At 58.5% G+C, this 16112-nt stretch overlaps 1 protein-coding gene across 1 annotated transcript in view; it reads right to left on the bottom strand.

The window, feature by feature from the left end:
• SRCIN1 (SRC kinase signaling inhibitor 1) overlaps positions 1–15849 on the bottom strand; it is a 41364-nt gene extending 25515 nt beyond the window's left edge. The window contains exons 1-3 of the mRNA XM_065651164.1: positions 15645–15849; positions 11982–12265; positions 1710–1733 (exon numbers count right to left, since the gene is read on the bottom strand). Of these exons, the coding sequence (XP_065507236.1) occupies positions 1710–1733; positions 11982–12265; positions 15645–15849 (513 nt within the window). The remainder of the gene's footprint in view (positions 1–1709; positions 1734–11981; positions 12266–15644) is intronic.
• Positions 15850–16112: the final 263 nt, after the last annotated feature.

Genomic DNA, 16112 nt, shown 5'->3' with positions numbered 1-16112 from the left:
GGGAAAGAAGCAGGGGGTGGGAGGCAGCTTTCCCAGCTGGAGGCCAAGGCTGCAGCTCCAGGAGACCCCGGGGGACGCAGGCGGCTGTGGTGGCCTCGAGGAAGCCCCCGGCACCTGCTTGCCGGGCTCAGGGTCCCCGCAGGGCGCTCCTGTGACAAGTGACGAGCCGTCCCCAGCTGCCTCTGCCTCATGCCCCACTTGGTAGCGGGGTCAGGCAGCTGGGACCCCCCCCTCGGCTGGGAAACGAGGGTGATTTAACCCGTAACGCGTCCCCGCAGCGGATACAGCCGGGGAGGATGCGCCACTTGCGATGCAAAATATTTCCAGGCTTACGTGGAAAAATATGGAGTTATAGAAAATGCGCCGTCTGCAGCTGCAAACCCCCAGCTGCCGCCCAGGAGGAACCCGCTGGGGTGGGTGGACCCCTAAAGTTCATCCCCATTTTATTTCTTACTCATAAAAAAAAAAGGAAAAAAATATAAAATCAAAAAAATAGGGTTTTGTGCCTTCACCCCCCCAGTCCCAGGAATGTCCCTGAGAACACGCGGCTGAAACCAGCCGGTGAGAACTCAGACAGCTGAACATCCGGGGAGCCGCCGCTCGCACGCGTTTTACGCCGCAAATACTTCAAGAATGAAAACTTGGAACAACTGCACATATCCTGCGTTCTACCACTGCTCCGCTCTCTGCTGCCGGCTCAAGGAAAACGCCTGTTTTGTTGGTGGTTTTTTATCCCGGGAAGAGCAAACCCACCAGGGACAAACACGCCAAGGTCAGCCAGCAACACGCCTGACCTTGAAGTGGTGCCACCGCATCCCCGGGCGAGGAGGAGGAGGAGGAGGAGGAGGAAGGGCAGGCGCGGTGACATGCGCACGTCACCCTGCCAGACAATGGGGCGGCTGTTGGCAAGGTGCTGGCAGGAGCCACCGCGCAGGGACCGCCCCAGGGTCCCCTCGGTGTCCCCAAGGAGGGGTGGGTCCAGGCACAAAGGTGCAATAAAGCGAATGCCAACGATTCCTCCCGCGGCAGCTCCCGGACACGGGGCTGGTCCCGCGACACCCAAGTGACAGGGGACGGTGACAGGGGACAGTGACAGGGGACGGTGGCAGGGAACGGTGACAGGGATGCGATGGCCAACGCGGGACAGAGCTGCCCCTCCCGCCCAGCCCAACAAATAACTTCGCTGGTTTATTATATTATCCCGCAACACGCCGAACACAAGCCGGTCTCTGGGGTTCAGCGTGGAATTTCTGTAGGAACACCTGTTTTGTGCGGACGTGCCGTGATGGCAGGGGACAAAAATCAGAGCAACCCTTGGCACCCCTGGGCAGCTCCGCGGAGGGGTCTCTGCGCCCTGCTGGAACGGGCTCTTTTCTGACCTTTTTCCCGCAATTAAGGTCTCCGCTGCAATGAAATGACCCCAAAGCAGCAGGATTTGATGGTGGGGTGATAGTGACCCAAACAAGGGCAGGAGGCAGATTCATCCCTCTTGGAGAACAGGTTTGTATCTGCACAACGACCCGAGCCAAAAGCACAAAGATCCTTCGCGCGACCTTAAGCTGCTGCTGAGCTGAGAACAAACGGCGTTGGCACAGGAGTCCTCACCAAAACACCCCGGTTCCCACCCCCCTCCACAGACACAGGGATGAGGCAAGGCTGGAAAAATGCATGCATTTCAAACAGAAGCATGAAAAATCAGAAGTACTGACCTTAAAGCTCCAGTAGTTGGGTTGCTAACAAAAAATAAAACAAAACGAAAGAAAACAAAACAAAACAAAAAATACCATTAAGATTCTGGTTTGACTTTCGTTTTCCTTTTGAGAATTGTTGACTTTAGACTGCGACATCAAACCTGCTCTCGGTTCTGTTTAAAGTCCCCTCCCAACAGGTCGCTGAGGTTTCGTGCTGCTCAGGGCAGATCATGCGGGGACTGAATGCAGAGCGGGGTGCAAGGGAACCAAAGCAGAGCAAAGCGGGGGGCAGGACGGCAGCCCAGCATCCCTACTGGGGTCACCAGTATGCCCAGCATCCCTACTGGGGTCACCGGTACGCCCAGCATCCCTACTGGGGTCACTAGTACGCCCAGCATCCCTACTGGGGTCACCGGTACGCCCAGCATCCCTACTGGGGTCACTGGTATGCCCAGCATCCCTACTGGGGTCACTGGTACACCCAGCACATGCTGGGATGCTGTGGTCAGGCTGCTGCCCTGAGAGCCAGAATAATTTCCATTTTGGAAGGGATTTTGCAATCCCCCTTCCACGCCTCTTCCACCTCCCTCTGTGGCTTCTTCGCCGCGTTGCCGCCGGTGTCAAGCCGATGTGCTCCAGCGAGTGACGGGAGCTGGCACCGCTCGCAGCCCAGCGCGCCGGAGGGCGCGGGAGCTGCCACCCCCCCAGCGTCACCCATGGGACGTCACCCCGAACGTCCCGAGGACGCTCGGAGCTGCCACTCGCTGCAAAACCCACCGTCCCCCCCTCCCCGGGCTGGCACAGCCGGATGGGCTGCAGCAGGGACACCACTGCTGGGGACAAGAAGCATGAGCCACCTTGCTGGGAGGGGACGGATTTTGGTGCAGGGGAAACGGGTGCAGAGCAGCTTTGGCCTCAACGGTCTTTTTATTGGGATCAAAGTCCTCAACGGCTCTTTTCTCCCCTCTCACCCTCTCACGCATGTCGCTTTTTTACAGCGTTTATTTGCCAATCACAACCACCGCGGATGCAAACCTAGTTCATCACTTAGAGGATGATTATTTTCTTATTATTATCATTATTTTAAAGAGAAAGCAAGCTCCCAGCCCCTGCAATGCCCTGGTTGCTGCCAAGGAGTCTCCCATCACAGTGCTCAGGGAGCAGAGGAAGAATTTGCAATAACATTAGAGCATCGCAGAGTATTTATACAAGGACTTTAACAATCCACCAGCAGGTTTGCTGCTGGGTATTAACCCTTCTGCTGCCAAGGTGAATAGAGCTCTAGTCCATGTGTATATGCACAAGTTCACCTGCCAGTCTCATCTCCAGCACCAGCAGGATGCTCTTACCCAAACTCGAGGTGCAGTTCACACTAATATTCCCTAAGACATCAATAGACCTGAACCAAGTTCTGCCTCAACTAAACTAAAACTGTTTAAAAAGTGATTTAAGTCCAACGAGCGCAGGGTTTTCACGCAGGCAAGCCTCAAGGCACAAAGGTCTTTTCCAAGGGCACGCCGTGACTCAGAAGCAGAACCAGAAATAGAAGTCCAGAGCCGTGATTACCAGGCTCTATTGGATAACAACCAGCCGGATCCAAGCCTGTCCTGGGCACCGAAAGCTTTTCCAAATGACCAGGAGCTTGAAAGTGAGACACCACTTCAGAACACCTTTGGGTGCTAATGAAGCCGTCCGTTGGATCCAGCAATTAACAGCCCCGCTGCACCAGCAGCGCTTTGCAGCCTGAGCTCCTGGTAAAAGATGCGGGTGCAAGATGCGGGTGCAAGATGCAGGTGCAAGATGCAGGCGCAAGATGCGGGCGCAAGATGCGGGCGCAAGATGCGGGCGCAAGATGCGGGCGCAAGATGCGGGGCGCAAGGCAAGGCTGGCAGCACCGGTACCGAAGCATCCGACCGCTGCACGCCTGGGCTGGAGGAGCCGCGGGGTTGTGGCCAAACCAGTCTATCCCAGTCCCCAAAGGGCCCCATCCCAGTCTGTGGTGGGAGGTGATGCTCCCGACTTTTGCCTTCTGCAACTTTTTTTTTTTCCCCCTTCCACGCTCTTTATTTTGCTGTTGAAGAGTCTCAGTAATTTTCCTCAGACCCTGATATTACTGATCCTATCTCGTGCCAGCCCTTGGTATGTATTTTATTTATTATTTTAGGATGACTGGACAGGCTTATCACAAAGCCCATAAATTACATCGCCACCGCACACAACCGCTCTACATCAAACGGGTGACGAGCTCGTCTGAACCCCAAGTGCCGGGGGGGGGGGGGGGGGCGGGAAATCGAGAATGTTCTGGAAGCGATTTGGGGCTGGTTAGCGGGACCCGGAGCGTGTGCCGGGATGGCACAGGATGGCACAGGATGGCACCCCGCCGAGTTTTTGGGGGGGCTCCATCTGTCCCCGCGCCGGCGCTTTGCCCAGCCCTTCGCTCATCCTCCAGCCATCCCAAGGCTCCCAAAGGACACGCTCCCCGTACCCCGAGGGTTGGCAGGGACGGGGGGACCAGGGCAGCACATGCTGGACCTCCCAGCAGGTCCCCAAACAGCAGGGGACAGCGCGGGGACAGCCCGGCCAGGCTGGATTTGTACCAAGAGGAGAGGGCCAAGGTAGAATTAACATATCGCTGGCTCTTCAAAAGCATCAAAGGGAGATAATGGTCTGCGAGAGGATTTGAAGCGACAGCCCTTGTTACAGCCGATAAAGCGGGCGGCTCGCTGGCAGCGGAGCGGGGCAGAAGGTAGGAAGAATTACAAAGGCTGAGATGAAAATTGCAATGAAAGTCATGTCCGTGATGCTGCAAAAGGGTGGGCGAACTAGGACTGGGGGCTCTCCCAAAGCACAGGCGTGTGCACACGTGTGTGCTCGGGGCCGGAACACGTGTGCAAGCATAAAGTGGGGGTTTTGATGGTCCCGCGAGCCCCCGGTAACGAGGGAACCCGTGTACACGGGGATGCTCAGAGAGATGCACCTGCAAACACACACACGCACCTGCGGCCAAGAGGAAAACCAGAGCTGGGGGCACGAAATGTGGTAAGAACATTTCGTAGTTCAGTTTTTTTAAATATATATGTTATATAAAATAGTCTTTGTGATTGTCCCAGGAGAAGAGCAGGAGGTAAATTAAATCCGAGTGAGTCATCGCCTTGACCAAGGCAAACTTTCCCTGGTTAGCAATTAGAACACAAATCTGTTAGAGATTAACAAGGCAGGACTGAATTTGTCCCTCGAAAATGGACAGCAGCAGCATCCCCAGCACGCTCCACCGAAGGGAGGGACAGAGGCAGTTTCATTGGCTTTTTAATTAACTCATTTTCAGGAGTTCCAGTTTCTGATAGAATCCCCCTCAGGCAGAATGTCTCGACAAACAAAAATCTCCTTGAAAAATAACAGCAAAGTGAATTTAATCTGTTTCTCCTTATTAAAGGTTTTTAAATGCTTTTCAGCACAAGAGAAACTGAATTACAGCGGCAATAGCAAGATGACAAGACAGAGAGTCGAATGCAAACAGTAACCAGACAGAGAGAAGAGCGACACTGCTGCTGTGCATTGCAGATACTGTCACCTGAGGTCTCGTAATTATTGCAAAAGGAGCTCTCGAGCCTCTCGAAGCACAGAGGAGAGAGGCCAGTGCGACACGAGATGGGATGCAGGAGCCCTGGGGCTAATTCCCGTCAGACCTGGGGCCTCGGGGACCACCCAAACCGGACCTCACCGTGACACAGCCACCAAACACTTGCTTTGCTGCTCCTCATCCAGGCACGGGCAAATTTAGGCAGGGACTTGGGTTTTACTGCACCTCCCTCCAGCCCCCAGCCCAAAGATGCTCCGATAGCCACCACGAGACGCGCTCCTGACCCTTCCCTGGCGCCAACACCATGCCCATCAGCAACAGCGTCCGCTCAGAGCGATGCAGCCCGTGAAGTCACGACGCATCAGGACAAACGCTGCGCTGAGGATCAGCCGTGCTGCTGCCTGCTCGGGCTTTCCAACCCCCCACGGCCAAGGTCAAGGGCTCTTGCTGTGCTGCAGGTTCCCCGGGGTCCCGGCTTGGTGCTCAGCACATCCCCAGCCTGCTCGCGATGGTCTCTGCCTGTCCCCTGCGCTGGCAGTGACCGTGCACCCCAAAACAGGGGCCAAGGTCTCCTCCGCCCCCCATCGCACTCCCGGGGCGTGGGGAGGGCAGCCAGGCAGCGGGGCCAAAGGTTTTTTGGGGGGAAGGCAGGAAAATCAGACAGAAGTTGGGCAGATCAGATTGCAGAGTCGCTATGGCAACGGCAAAGGCGTAGGTGGACCAACACAATGGGGACGCGCAAGGTAAACCAGGCAGCAGAGCAGGCAGCAGAGCAGGCAGCAGAGCAGGCAGCAGAGCAGGCAGCAGAGCAGGCAGCAGAGCAGGCAGAATTTGGGTTAGGAACAGCATGAAACTTTTGGCAGCGGCGGGATGGGGATGGATGTACACATGCATGCCGGAGAGGCACGAATACCAACACCCCGACGGCAGCACCGGCACCGTGCTCCCCTGAACCATGGTGAGGAACTGGGGAGCACTGGGAGCCCAAGAACATCCCACCTGCCACTGGGATGGAGTTGGATCCAGTTCCTGACGGGCACCCACTGGGTATCTCCCTGCTGGATTATACGACGGGCTCATTGATGCCCTCCCCGGGGCTGCCATCACTTATTTATTCCCCACTTCTCAGGCACCTCAAGCCTTTCTTCCCTGCTGCTCTGTGCATAAAGCGCAAGGAGAAGTGGGGTGACCCACAGACCTTTGTGTGACTCCCCAGGACCTGATTCCCAGCCAAAACGTGGGCCAGGTCTCCTTTAATCAGCCAGGAACTGCTCCCACCCAGGGAAAAATGAGAGAATCAATAGAGACAGCTCAGGCTGCAGTCGTAGGGACACACACACACACGCTTGCTCATGTTACTCCTGACAGCCAGGCACGTTCTCCTCCACCATTACAGCACTTTGCAACCGTCCACAACACCCGAGACCGAGAGCAGACCCTGGGAGGAGCAACCAAGGGCCCCACGTCTCGCCCCCGACGCCCCAGCGAGCTCCCCAAAACCGCTTCACGTCCCGCAGCCTTCGCCACCCATCACCGCGGGCCCTGCAACAGCGGGGCGCGCAGGTACCCCACGCCCTGGGGGTGCAACGGGGGCACCCCCAGCCCGGCCAGGCACCCCGCGGGGACAAAGCGGTGCCAACCTCACGCCAAGACCACGGGCACCCCCCGCCATGTGCCCAGCTGCCCCTGCACCTCTCGGGAGATGGAGCAAGATGCTCTCAAGCTGCTCCTCCCGTCATGCAGGTCCCGCTCCCCGGTACGTGCCCGGGGGGTCCCCCCGGTGCCAGCAGGTCCCCCCCAGCGGGCAGGATGCTCGGCCAAGCGAGCTGGAGGTGAGACAAGCCCCCGCGCAGCGCAGGGATGCTGCACCGCCAGGCCACCATCTGTCCCTCCCCGCAGCCCGAGAAGGGCAGAGGGGAGCGGTGTCCCCTGCAGAGGGACAGGGACACGGGTGACAACACGAAGCTGCCCGGGGAAGGTGGGGGCTGGTGGGGGGGGGTTGCACGGCTCCCTGTGCACCGGGAGGAGCAGCGGGAGCCCCCCCAGCTGCTGCACCAGCGGGCAACGCAGGGACGATGGGACCCACAAACAGCCACCCCCTGGGAGGGGGGGACCCCCAGGAAAGGGAATGTCGGGGGGCTGGCGGGAAAGGGGGGTGGAGGGAAAGAAAGAGGGGCTGGAGGGAAAGGGGGAATGGAAAGAAAAGGGGGGAATGGGAGGAAAAGGGGGGAAAGGGAGAAAAAGGGGGGGAATGGGAGGGAAAGGGGGGGGGAATGGGAGGGAAAGTGGGGGGGAATGGGAGGGAAAGGGGGTGTCCTCACCCTGGGGCTGAGCCCCGGGGCCAGGGGAAGGGCACGACCGGGGGCACCGGTTGGCGATGGGGACCAGGCCGATCGGGGAGGTGGACGCCGGGGTGGGGGGAACACCAGGACAGCAGAGAAAAGGGAGGTGGGGGCACCGCAACAGCCGGACACCGGGGGACAGGAGGGGACAGGAGGGGACCGCGACACCGGACCCGCACACCCCCCTCCCCGGTACCTGCGGCAGGTGAGGCCGGCCCGGACGAGCCCCGCTCCTCCCGTTCGTTCCGCTCCGCTCGGCAGCGCGGCCCGGGGGGGGGGGGCGGGCGGGGCCGGGGCCGCTGCGCGCGGAGCGGAACCGCCACCTCCCGCCACCTCCCGCCGCTGCGGCCCCGCCGGCCCCGCGCCGCCCGCCGCTGATAGGGGGCGCGGTCGCCACGGCAACGGCGACTCCACCTGCGGGGGGGGCGGGGGGACCCTCCCGGCCACGAGGGGGCGCGCGCGCACGGCGGGGGCGGGGCTTGGGAGGGGGTGGCGGGAGCTGGGGGTGCACAGGGGCAAGGGGTGCTGGGGGAACTGGGGGTGCAATGGGGCAGGAGGGTGCTGGGGAAACTGGGGGTGCACAGGGGCAAGGGGTGCTGGGGTAACTGGGGGTGCAATGGGGCAGGAGGGTGGTGGAGGAGTGGGGGGTGCAATAGGGCAGGAGGGTGCTGGGGGAACTGGGGGTGCAAGAGAGTGACTGGGGGTGCAATGGGGCAAGAGGGAACTGGGGGTGCAATGGGGCAAGAGGGTACTGGGGGAACTGGGGGTGCAATGGGGCAGGAGGGTGGTGGAGGAGCTGGGGGATGCAAGAGGGTGCCTGGGGGTGCAATGGGGCAAGAGGGAACTGGGGGTGCAATAGGGCAGGAGGGTGCTGGGGAAACTGGGGGTGCAAGAGGGTAACTGGGGGTGCAATGGGGCAAGGGGTGGGGGGAATTGGGGGTGCAATAGGGCAGGAGGGTGCTGGGGAAACTGGGGGTGCAAGAGGGTAACTGGGGGTGTGATGGGGCAAGTGGCAGGTGCTGGGGGAACTGGGGGTGCAATAGGACAGGAAGGTGCTGGGGGTGCAAGGGGTGGGTGCTGAGGCAAGTGGGAGTGCAATGGGGCAGGGGTGCATGCGGGTGCAATATTCTTCTAATATTTTTAATCAGTGGGAGCTGGGTCCAAGCATCCACAGGTTGCATCGGGGGCTGCAGCAGCCCCGCAATGCCAGACCCAGCATCCCGCCTGCCCCCCGGGCTCCCAATTTCCTCCCAGCCCAAACCACGAGCACACGCGATGCTGTGGACCCCAGGAGCTGCTGAGCTGACCGCGCTGCAGAGCCAGGCAAAACAACCACTGAGAATAACCCGTGCGAGAAACTGCTCCATGCCCTGCCCTGCCTGCAAACCCAGCCACATGCACTCGAATTTCAGCCCCCCACCCAGGTCCCTGGTGTGGCAGCGCACCCCGCTGCAGGGTGGGGAAGCAGCCAAGACCCCCCACTTTATTTGGGGAAACTGAGGCACAAAGCCAGCTGCAGCAAAGCGGCACCTCCCCAGCCTGCCCGCACCCCCGGGTTGCCCCTGCCCCACTCACACCAGTGCGCCCAGCACTGATACTGGGGGGGCCCTTGGCGAGTGCCCAGCCTGGCCTGTCCATACATCTGTGCTGCCTGTTATTTATTTATTCCGAAGTCGGATTTATTCAGGGCAGCTGCAAATCTGCTGCTGTCAGGCAGCCACCGACACGTTAACGCTCAGCTTCAGCCTTTTTTCCTTTTTTTTTTTTATTTTTTATTTTTTTTCCTGCAGCAGAACTGGACAAGCTTAAATCCAAGCTTTTATATACTTTTATTTAGCCCTGAGAGAGGCATGCTTCTGCTCCAGCTCCGCTGCGGTATTTAACCTCACGCTGCAGCTTATGAGCTGCAAGGTGCCCAAGTAGACAGGGCTTAATTGTGATCCAGCTGGCGGGCGGGTGTTTAACTGGTTACGGGCAAGGGAAGGTTTGTAATCCCTTATTTTCGAGGGTTTATCACTTGGCTGTGTAAAAACACGCGGTCCTGGTTGGTACATACCCTCAGAGCCCCGTGCAGAAAAACCCGTCCAATGTGAGAAATAAGGAGGGACGATGGGCTCACTCCCTTAAACCCTCATATTCTTATTTTTCTAAATGTTCTTAACTTTCTGTATGTTCGGCATTGGCCACCACGGGGGTGGCCCCGGCTGGATCGCCCGTCCCCGGGCATCGGTGCTCACACAGAGATGAGAAACTTGGCCGTCCCAGCCCTTTCCTGCCGGATTTACCCCAAATTCAGCTCCAGCAGCCGCCTGGTCCCCATTCCCATCCCTGTCGTTATTGTTAACGTGCCCATTTAACACATTTTCCCATCTGGGTTTTAAATTAGCTAGCTACCGCCTCGGACTTCTCTGCAGATTTGCTCGCAGTCTGTTGGGTGTTGGTACAATTATTTGCCTTTTTGTGGTTTGTTTTTTTTTTTTTCTGCTCTGCTATATACACATGTGATTAAAATTAATATTGCGCTCGCTTTCCAATTCCTATGCATGAGTACAATGGCGTTTTGCTGGAGGCTTTGCCATGCTGAAAGGGATGTTGACATTTATGAGATGTTTCTATTCACCTCTGATTTTGTAAACTCTCTCATATGTAATTTTAAAAAAATAATAAACTAGCAAAGCCTGTGATCTGAAATACCTGCCGGGCTCCCCTAGAACAGCAAAGCAAGTTTCAAACGTCTCAGGCGAGCCCCGAGTGTTGGATCTCAATGTCATTTAAAGGTTGGCACCCTGGGATTCTAGTGTTTCTAATTTCATTGTCTCCCCGTTATTATTTACCTCCTGCAGTGAAAATGAAGAAAAATTGGAACAAAAAAAGAAAAAAAAATTGGAAAAAAATGGATTTTTTTTTTCTTTACAATTACAAATAGGTGATGCTCATGGCCGAGGGATGGAGCTGTGCCCCTGCCCAGCACCCTGCACCCCCCAGCACCCCAAAATCCCAGCTGGGTTTGACTGGTACCAGCAGATGCCCAGACCCCCTCGGCCCCACTGGGCACCCATGACCCCAAGTGAGGAGGTTCAGAAGGAAAGCAGATAATTCCAGAATCCAGATCATCTTCCTTTCACCTTATAAAAACCCTCCAAAAGCTTATCAGACCCCAAGTCAACACAGACCGGAATTTTTTAGAGCTACCTCTTAAAAAAAACATTATTTAAATTGTAATAATAAGGGAAAGATGTCTAGTTATTTACTGAGAAATATCACTCTACAGCTAGAAATGTCATTGTTCCGTCGCACAAGCAGATGTGCACTGGCCCCGCTCCAGACGGGGGCGATGGCAAAGTCGATAATTAACCAAAATCGGGGTGCCGGGCTGGTGCAAATCACCAGCGCCGCACAGGCTTCGGCCGCTTCCCTTTGCACAGCAGCTTTTTGCAAAGAGAGGGGCTGCGGAGCGGGGACCCCCCGGTGCTCCCCGCACCAGGGCGGGTGCAAAGCGGGCGGCGGATTGGAGGAGGCAGCGACGCCGGTTTTCCTTACAAAACTCAATTTCTTTCCGCCGCGCTAAGTCTGGGAGCCGCCGCCCCCGTCCCTCGGGGAGGTGTCTAGTTGGAGATGATCTAAGATTTCTTTCCAGCCGCATCCTCCGGCTGCTCCGCGCTCGCCCTCCCCGGTGCCTTTTTGTAAAAACGTCACTTCAGGTGGGGATTTATTGCTGTCCCCGCAGTCTCAGGGCTGCGGAGTCACTGTCACCCGGAGGAGGAGCTGTCGGGGCTCCCCGGCACCCCGGGGTGCTGCCTGGCCTGGGGGACACCCCTGCGCACGAGGGCTGGACATTGTCCCCAGGGACCGCTCAGCACAAGGGTGCCCAGATGCATCACGCACCATCCCGGTCCTTGAGGGAGGATCAAGTCCTCGGGGAACACACAACCAAGGGACATCCCCACGTGGACATGGGGACCAAACTGGGTGTCCCTTGCCCGATGCTCTTCCTCAGACCTGGGGGATGCAGCAGCCTCGGTGAGGAGCAAACAGCCACCCATTTCATGCACCATCAAATAAAGCTAAATTTGATATGTATGTATTTTTTCACGAATGGTCACCTTTTCAGATAATTTTCTTCGCAATATAGTATTTTTTTTGACTATTCTGATTATCAAAAGCAGGTCTAACACACAGCGCATTTTCCAGGAAGGGTGACAGAGGAGGGAGCGTGTTGCTCACACGTGCTTCTAAATACATTACTTTGGGGAAAACCCAGAGGTATGTGATACTCCAGGACAAAAGCCACTGACCCTCCTCTCCTCCAGACAGCCCCCAAGGACCAGATGGGGTCCCCGTCCCCCTGTATCCCAAGATGTCCCTTACCTGGTCCCGCAGGCGCTCCTGCTGTCCCCGCAGCGCCAGCGCGTGCTGCGGGTACTTGTTCTTCAGGTGGTCCATGAAGGCGTCCCGCTTGCGCTCCATCTCGGATTTCTGGAGGCCGGTGAGGGCTTCCAGGCTCTGGGCGGCGATGACGGTGTGCCGCCGCTCCGAGGTGTGCACCAGCCCCACGTTGGAGAAGCGCCGGGTGCCGTTGCCCAAGGTCCGGTATTCCCGCGGGTACTCGGCATCATCCGCCGAGATCATGTGGGTGCTGGTCCGCTCGGGATCTGCGCGGGCGGGGGGAGAAAAAGTGGGGTCAGGGACACCCCTGCTGCTATGGGGCAGAGGGGGGTGCTGAGATTTGGGGATGGAGACAGGGTTTTAGGGTAGAAGTGACAGCTTAGCCCAACTGGGAGCGGGGGCATCCCTCAGTGGGATACGACGGGGGGCTGGGGGGTGCAGGGTTTGTCCCCTGCGATGGCAGCAGTGTCACCACTCCTGGGGACGGTGGTGGCAGCAGATGGATGGGGCAGGGGGGACGGAGGAGCTGGGATGTCACCAGGACCGCGATGTTCAGACTGGAACATGAATAAAACAGCGTTGGGGTCATTAAAACGGCACAGACGAGACACGGGAGCTGGGCACCACTCCAGAGCACAGACAGACAGAGGGACACGGACACACGGACGAACCAAAAAGAAAATGAAATGTGGACCAGGGTGGGGGGAGGCTTGTGTCTGCCCATCAGCGTGTCTGTCCCCCGAAACCCTGCCGGACACCCCCACCAGGGGGTCAGCACCCCCTGTCCTGTCCCATCCCAGCCCAGCCCTTGGGTACCAAACCTGGCACCACAGGATGCTCTGCCCCATCCCAGCCCTCGGGTACCAAACCTGGCATCACAGGATGCTCTGCCCCATCCCAGCCCTCGGGTACCAAACCTGGCATCACAGGATGCTCTGCCCCATCCCAGCCCTTGGGTACCAAACCTGGCACCACAGGGTGCTCTGCCCCATCCCAGCCCTCAGGTACCAAACCTGGCATCACAGGATGCTCTGCCCCATCCCAGCCCTCGGGTACCAAACCTGGCATCACAGGATGCTCTGCCCCATCCCAGCCCTCGGGTACCAAACCTGGCATCACAGGATGCTCTGCCCCATCCCAGCCCTCGGGTACCAAACCTGGCATCACAGGATGCTCTGCCCCATCCCAGCCCTCGGGTACCAAACCTGGCATCACAGGATGCTCTGCCCCATCCCAGCCCTCGGGTACCAAACCTGGCATCACAGGATGCTCTGCCCCATCTCTGCCCCATCGCAGAGCTCTCTCCATCCCGGGCGGGCAGCACAGGCAGGAGTGCAGGCAGGGGGTCACACACCCAGCACAGCAAAAGGGACTCATCCCTTTGCTAATAATTCATTAACCACATGTTGTAATTTTAATTACCGAGGAAGTTGTGCCAAGCGCACACAAGGTGAGTGGTGACGAACTCCTGGGTGTCCCCGGCACCTCCTCAGGGGACGAGGCCACCCCGCGGTCCCCAGCCCCACACCCAGCTGCAGAGCAACCCAGGGCACCCAATCCCAACCCAAAAAGCCACTTTTGAGGGTCTGGTGCCACCTGGGCCCGTGTCACACAGCCCTGGCCGAGGCCACAAGCTGCCTTCGACCCCGCTCACTAGTTTGGCAACCTGCAGCGCGTCTTGCAGGGATTCGCCGTGTTGAAGTTTTCTTTTTTGCTCCCCATTTAACCTTGATCCATTATTCATCTCTCTCCTCTTCCTTTTTTTCCCCCCTCCCTTCCTACCCAAGCTCCTGTTAAGCAAATCATAGAGGGTTTTTCCTTTCCCCTCAATTATTTATCAGCCCAACGTATTAGCTTTATAACAACTGATTGTGCTATTAATGTAGGACAGGACTCCGGCGTGTGCTACAGACACAAATCTCCTCTGCTCAAGGTCATACAAGAGGTTTGTGATGAGCCAGGAGGGGACACCAAGCTCAGCAAATGCCACAGGGACATCCTTCCCCCAAAAGCTTGATCCCCCCTCTTTTCTCCTCCAGAAAACAACAGTCCAGCTCCCCCCACAGCTCCATCACCCTGGCAAAGGGACCATCACCCCCGTATCTAGAATACAACAGCAGAATCTGAGCAAGAGCTGAACATCCTGGTCCCTCCCCACCTCCGCTGGGTCCCAGTGTCAGCGCTGCACGGGACAGGTTGTGGTGGCACATCCGCCACGTGCCAAACGCCCCAGGGACGGTGGCACCAGAGAGATGCCAGCGGGGCCACCTTGGCCCTTCTGCCCACAGGGGACAAGGTGATGCAGGGCTGAGAGCATCGTCCCAGGGTCTCCAACGTCACCGGCTGAGAAGATTCTGCCAAACACCAGCAGTGATGGGAGACACAGACGGAGCAATTTCTCCTGTCCCAGTCTGCAGAGCCCTGGGAGCTGTCGTCCCCCTGTTCCTTCCATGTCACAGCCCGTCAGAACACAAGCTGCAAAGGAGGGGTGACAGGGGACCCTGAAATCCCCAGCTGCGGTGGTGACAGGGCTGGGAGCAGCCAGGCAGGGAGGAAGGAGCTGCAGCTCCTCTTCCTCACCGTGGAGGGAACAGCGAGGGGGGCTGAGCAGAGGGACAGGGGTTCGGGGGGTGCAAAAGGGGCCGGTTTCCTGCAGCTGCTTCTACCAGCCCCGGGTTTAGCAGCCCTGGCTCCTTCCCACCCTCCTCCTCCTCTCATCACATCAGCATGCAGCTCCCCGCTCCCTAATTACATGCTCTGCGAGCGGAACGCGCCGGCTCCCTGTCTCTCCTCCGACTACTAAAAAGGCTGATTTGAAAAGCCGTGCACAAGCTGCGTGGGGGTCAGCGCAACGCTGGGCGCTGGTGGGGGCTCTGCCGCCCCCCGGCTGCGCCGCATCCGCTCCCGCATCCGTCGCCGGGCTCCGGAGCAAGCGGGGGGAGGCAGCAGCAGTGCCACGACCCGGAGGAAAAGCCACCGCAGATACACGTGTACCTGTCCCCACGTTGGTCTCCGTCCCCTCCAGATCGCAGGCTGGAGAGGGCAGAGAGCGTTTGATAAAGGAACAGACAACGGCTGGGGTACGGGGGCTACTTCAGAAAGGGACCTCCAACTCCCCCGTGCTCTTTCGTGCATGACAGCGGGTGTAAATCAGAATTATTTTGCTGGGAAAAGCCCCTCAAGATCATGGAGTCCACCCGTTCCCCAGCCCCAGCACTGCCCCATGTCCCTGAGAACCTCATGTCCGTCTGTCCAACCCCTCCAGGGATGGTGACTCCAGCACTGCCCTGGGCAGCCTGTTCCAACGCCCCACAGCCCTTTCCAGGAAGAAATTTTCCTAAATACCCAGTCTAAACCTCCTCTGGTTCACTTGAATCCTTCCCTCCTGGCCTCACCCCAAGGGGATATCAATAATTAGACCCGCACCCCAAACCCTCCACCGAGTTGTTTCTCCTCCCGCTCAGGGATGCTGGAGCAGCAGCACATCCCTGGAAAGTCCTTCCCGGGGCTGCTTCCAAGTAGGTCACTGTGGTGGCAGAGCCGGTGGCCGGAGCCTTCCCAGGGTCCCCATCTCAGCGGCGTCCCCACCCAGCGAGGTGACCCTCCGGGACGTGTCCCCCACGCGGGGACCGTCCCCCGGCTTACCCGCGGGCGCAGGGCAGCTCCCACGGCGGGCGGCAAACCGCTGCGGCGGGACGGGAGAGGCAGCCCCCCGGTCCGTGGGGGCTGCGGGCGGCTCCTTGGCCGGGCGCAGGGCTCTCACGGCCGCCAAAATCCCACGGAAAATCCTGACCAGCCCCTCCACGAGCAGTGGGGGGTTTGGGGAGCGCGGCTCTCTTTGCCGATTCATCCATCCATCTTCCTTACGTACCAGCAGAGATGTCACCCGTGCCGGGGACACAGCCCGGACACATCCATCACCTCCTTCCCCGGACGTTGGGGACACCAGCGGTGCCGGAGCCCAACTGAGCTTTGGGTGATGCTCTCCAGGCTTTGCAGCCCAAGCAGCAGCTCCCTCCTCCCTCGCTGCAAGACGGGGGTGGGAGATGTCCCCAAAAACCTGCCCCGCGCTGCAGGCACGGCCCCCTGAGAGCCACGTCAGGGCAGAGCAGC

This window comes from Caloenas nicobarica, chromosome 24, assembly GCF_036013445.1.
Source record: "Caloenas nicobarica isolate bCalNic1 chromosome 24, bCalNic1.hap1, whole genome shotgun sequence".
Lineage (NCBI taxonomy): Eukaryota > Metazoa > Chordata > Aves > Columbiformes > Columbidae > Caloenas > Caloenas nicobarica.
Note: the sequence above shows the minus strand (reverse complement) of the source record. Positions and strands in the feature narration are given on the sequence as shown.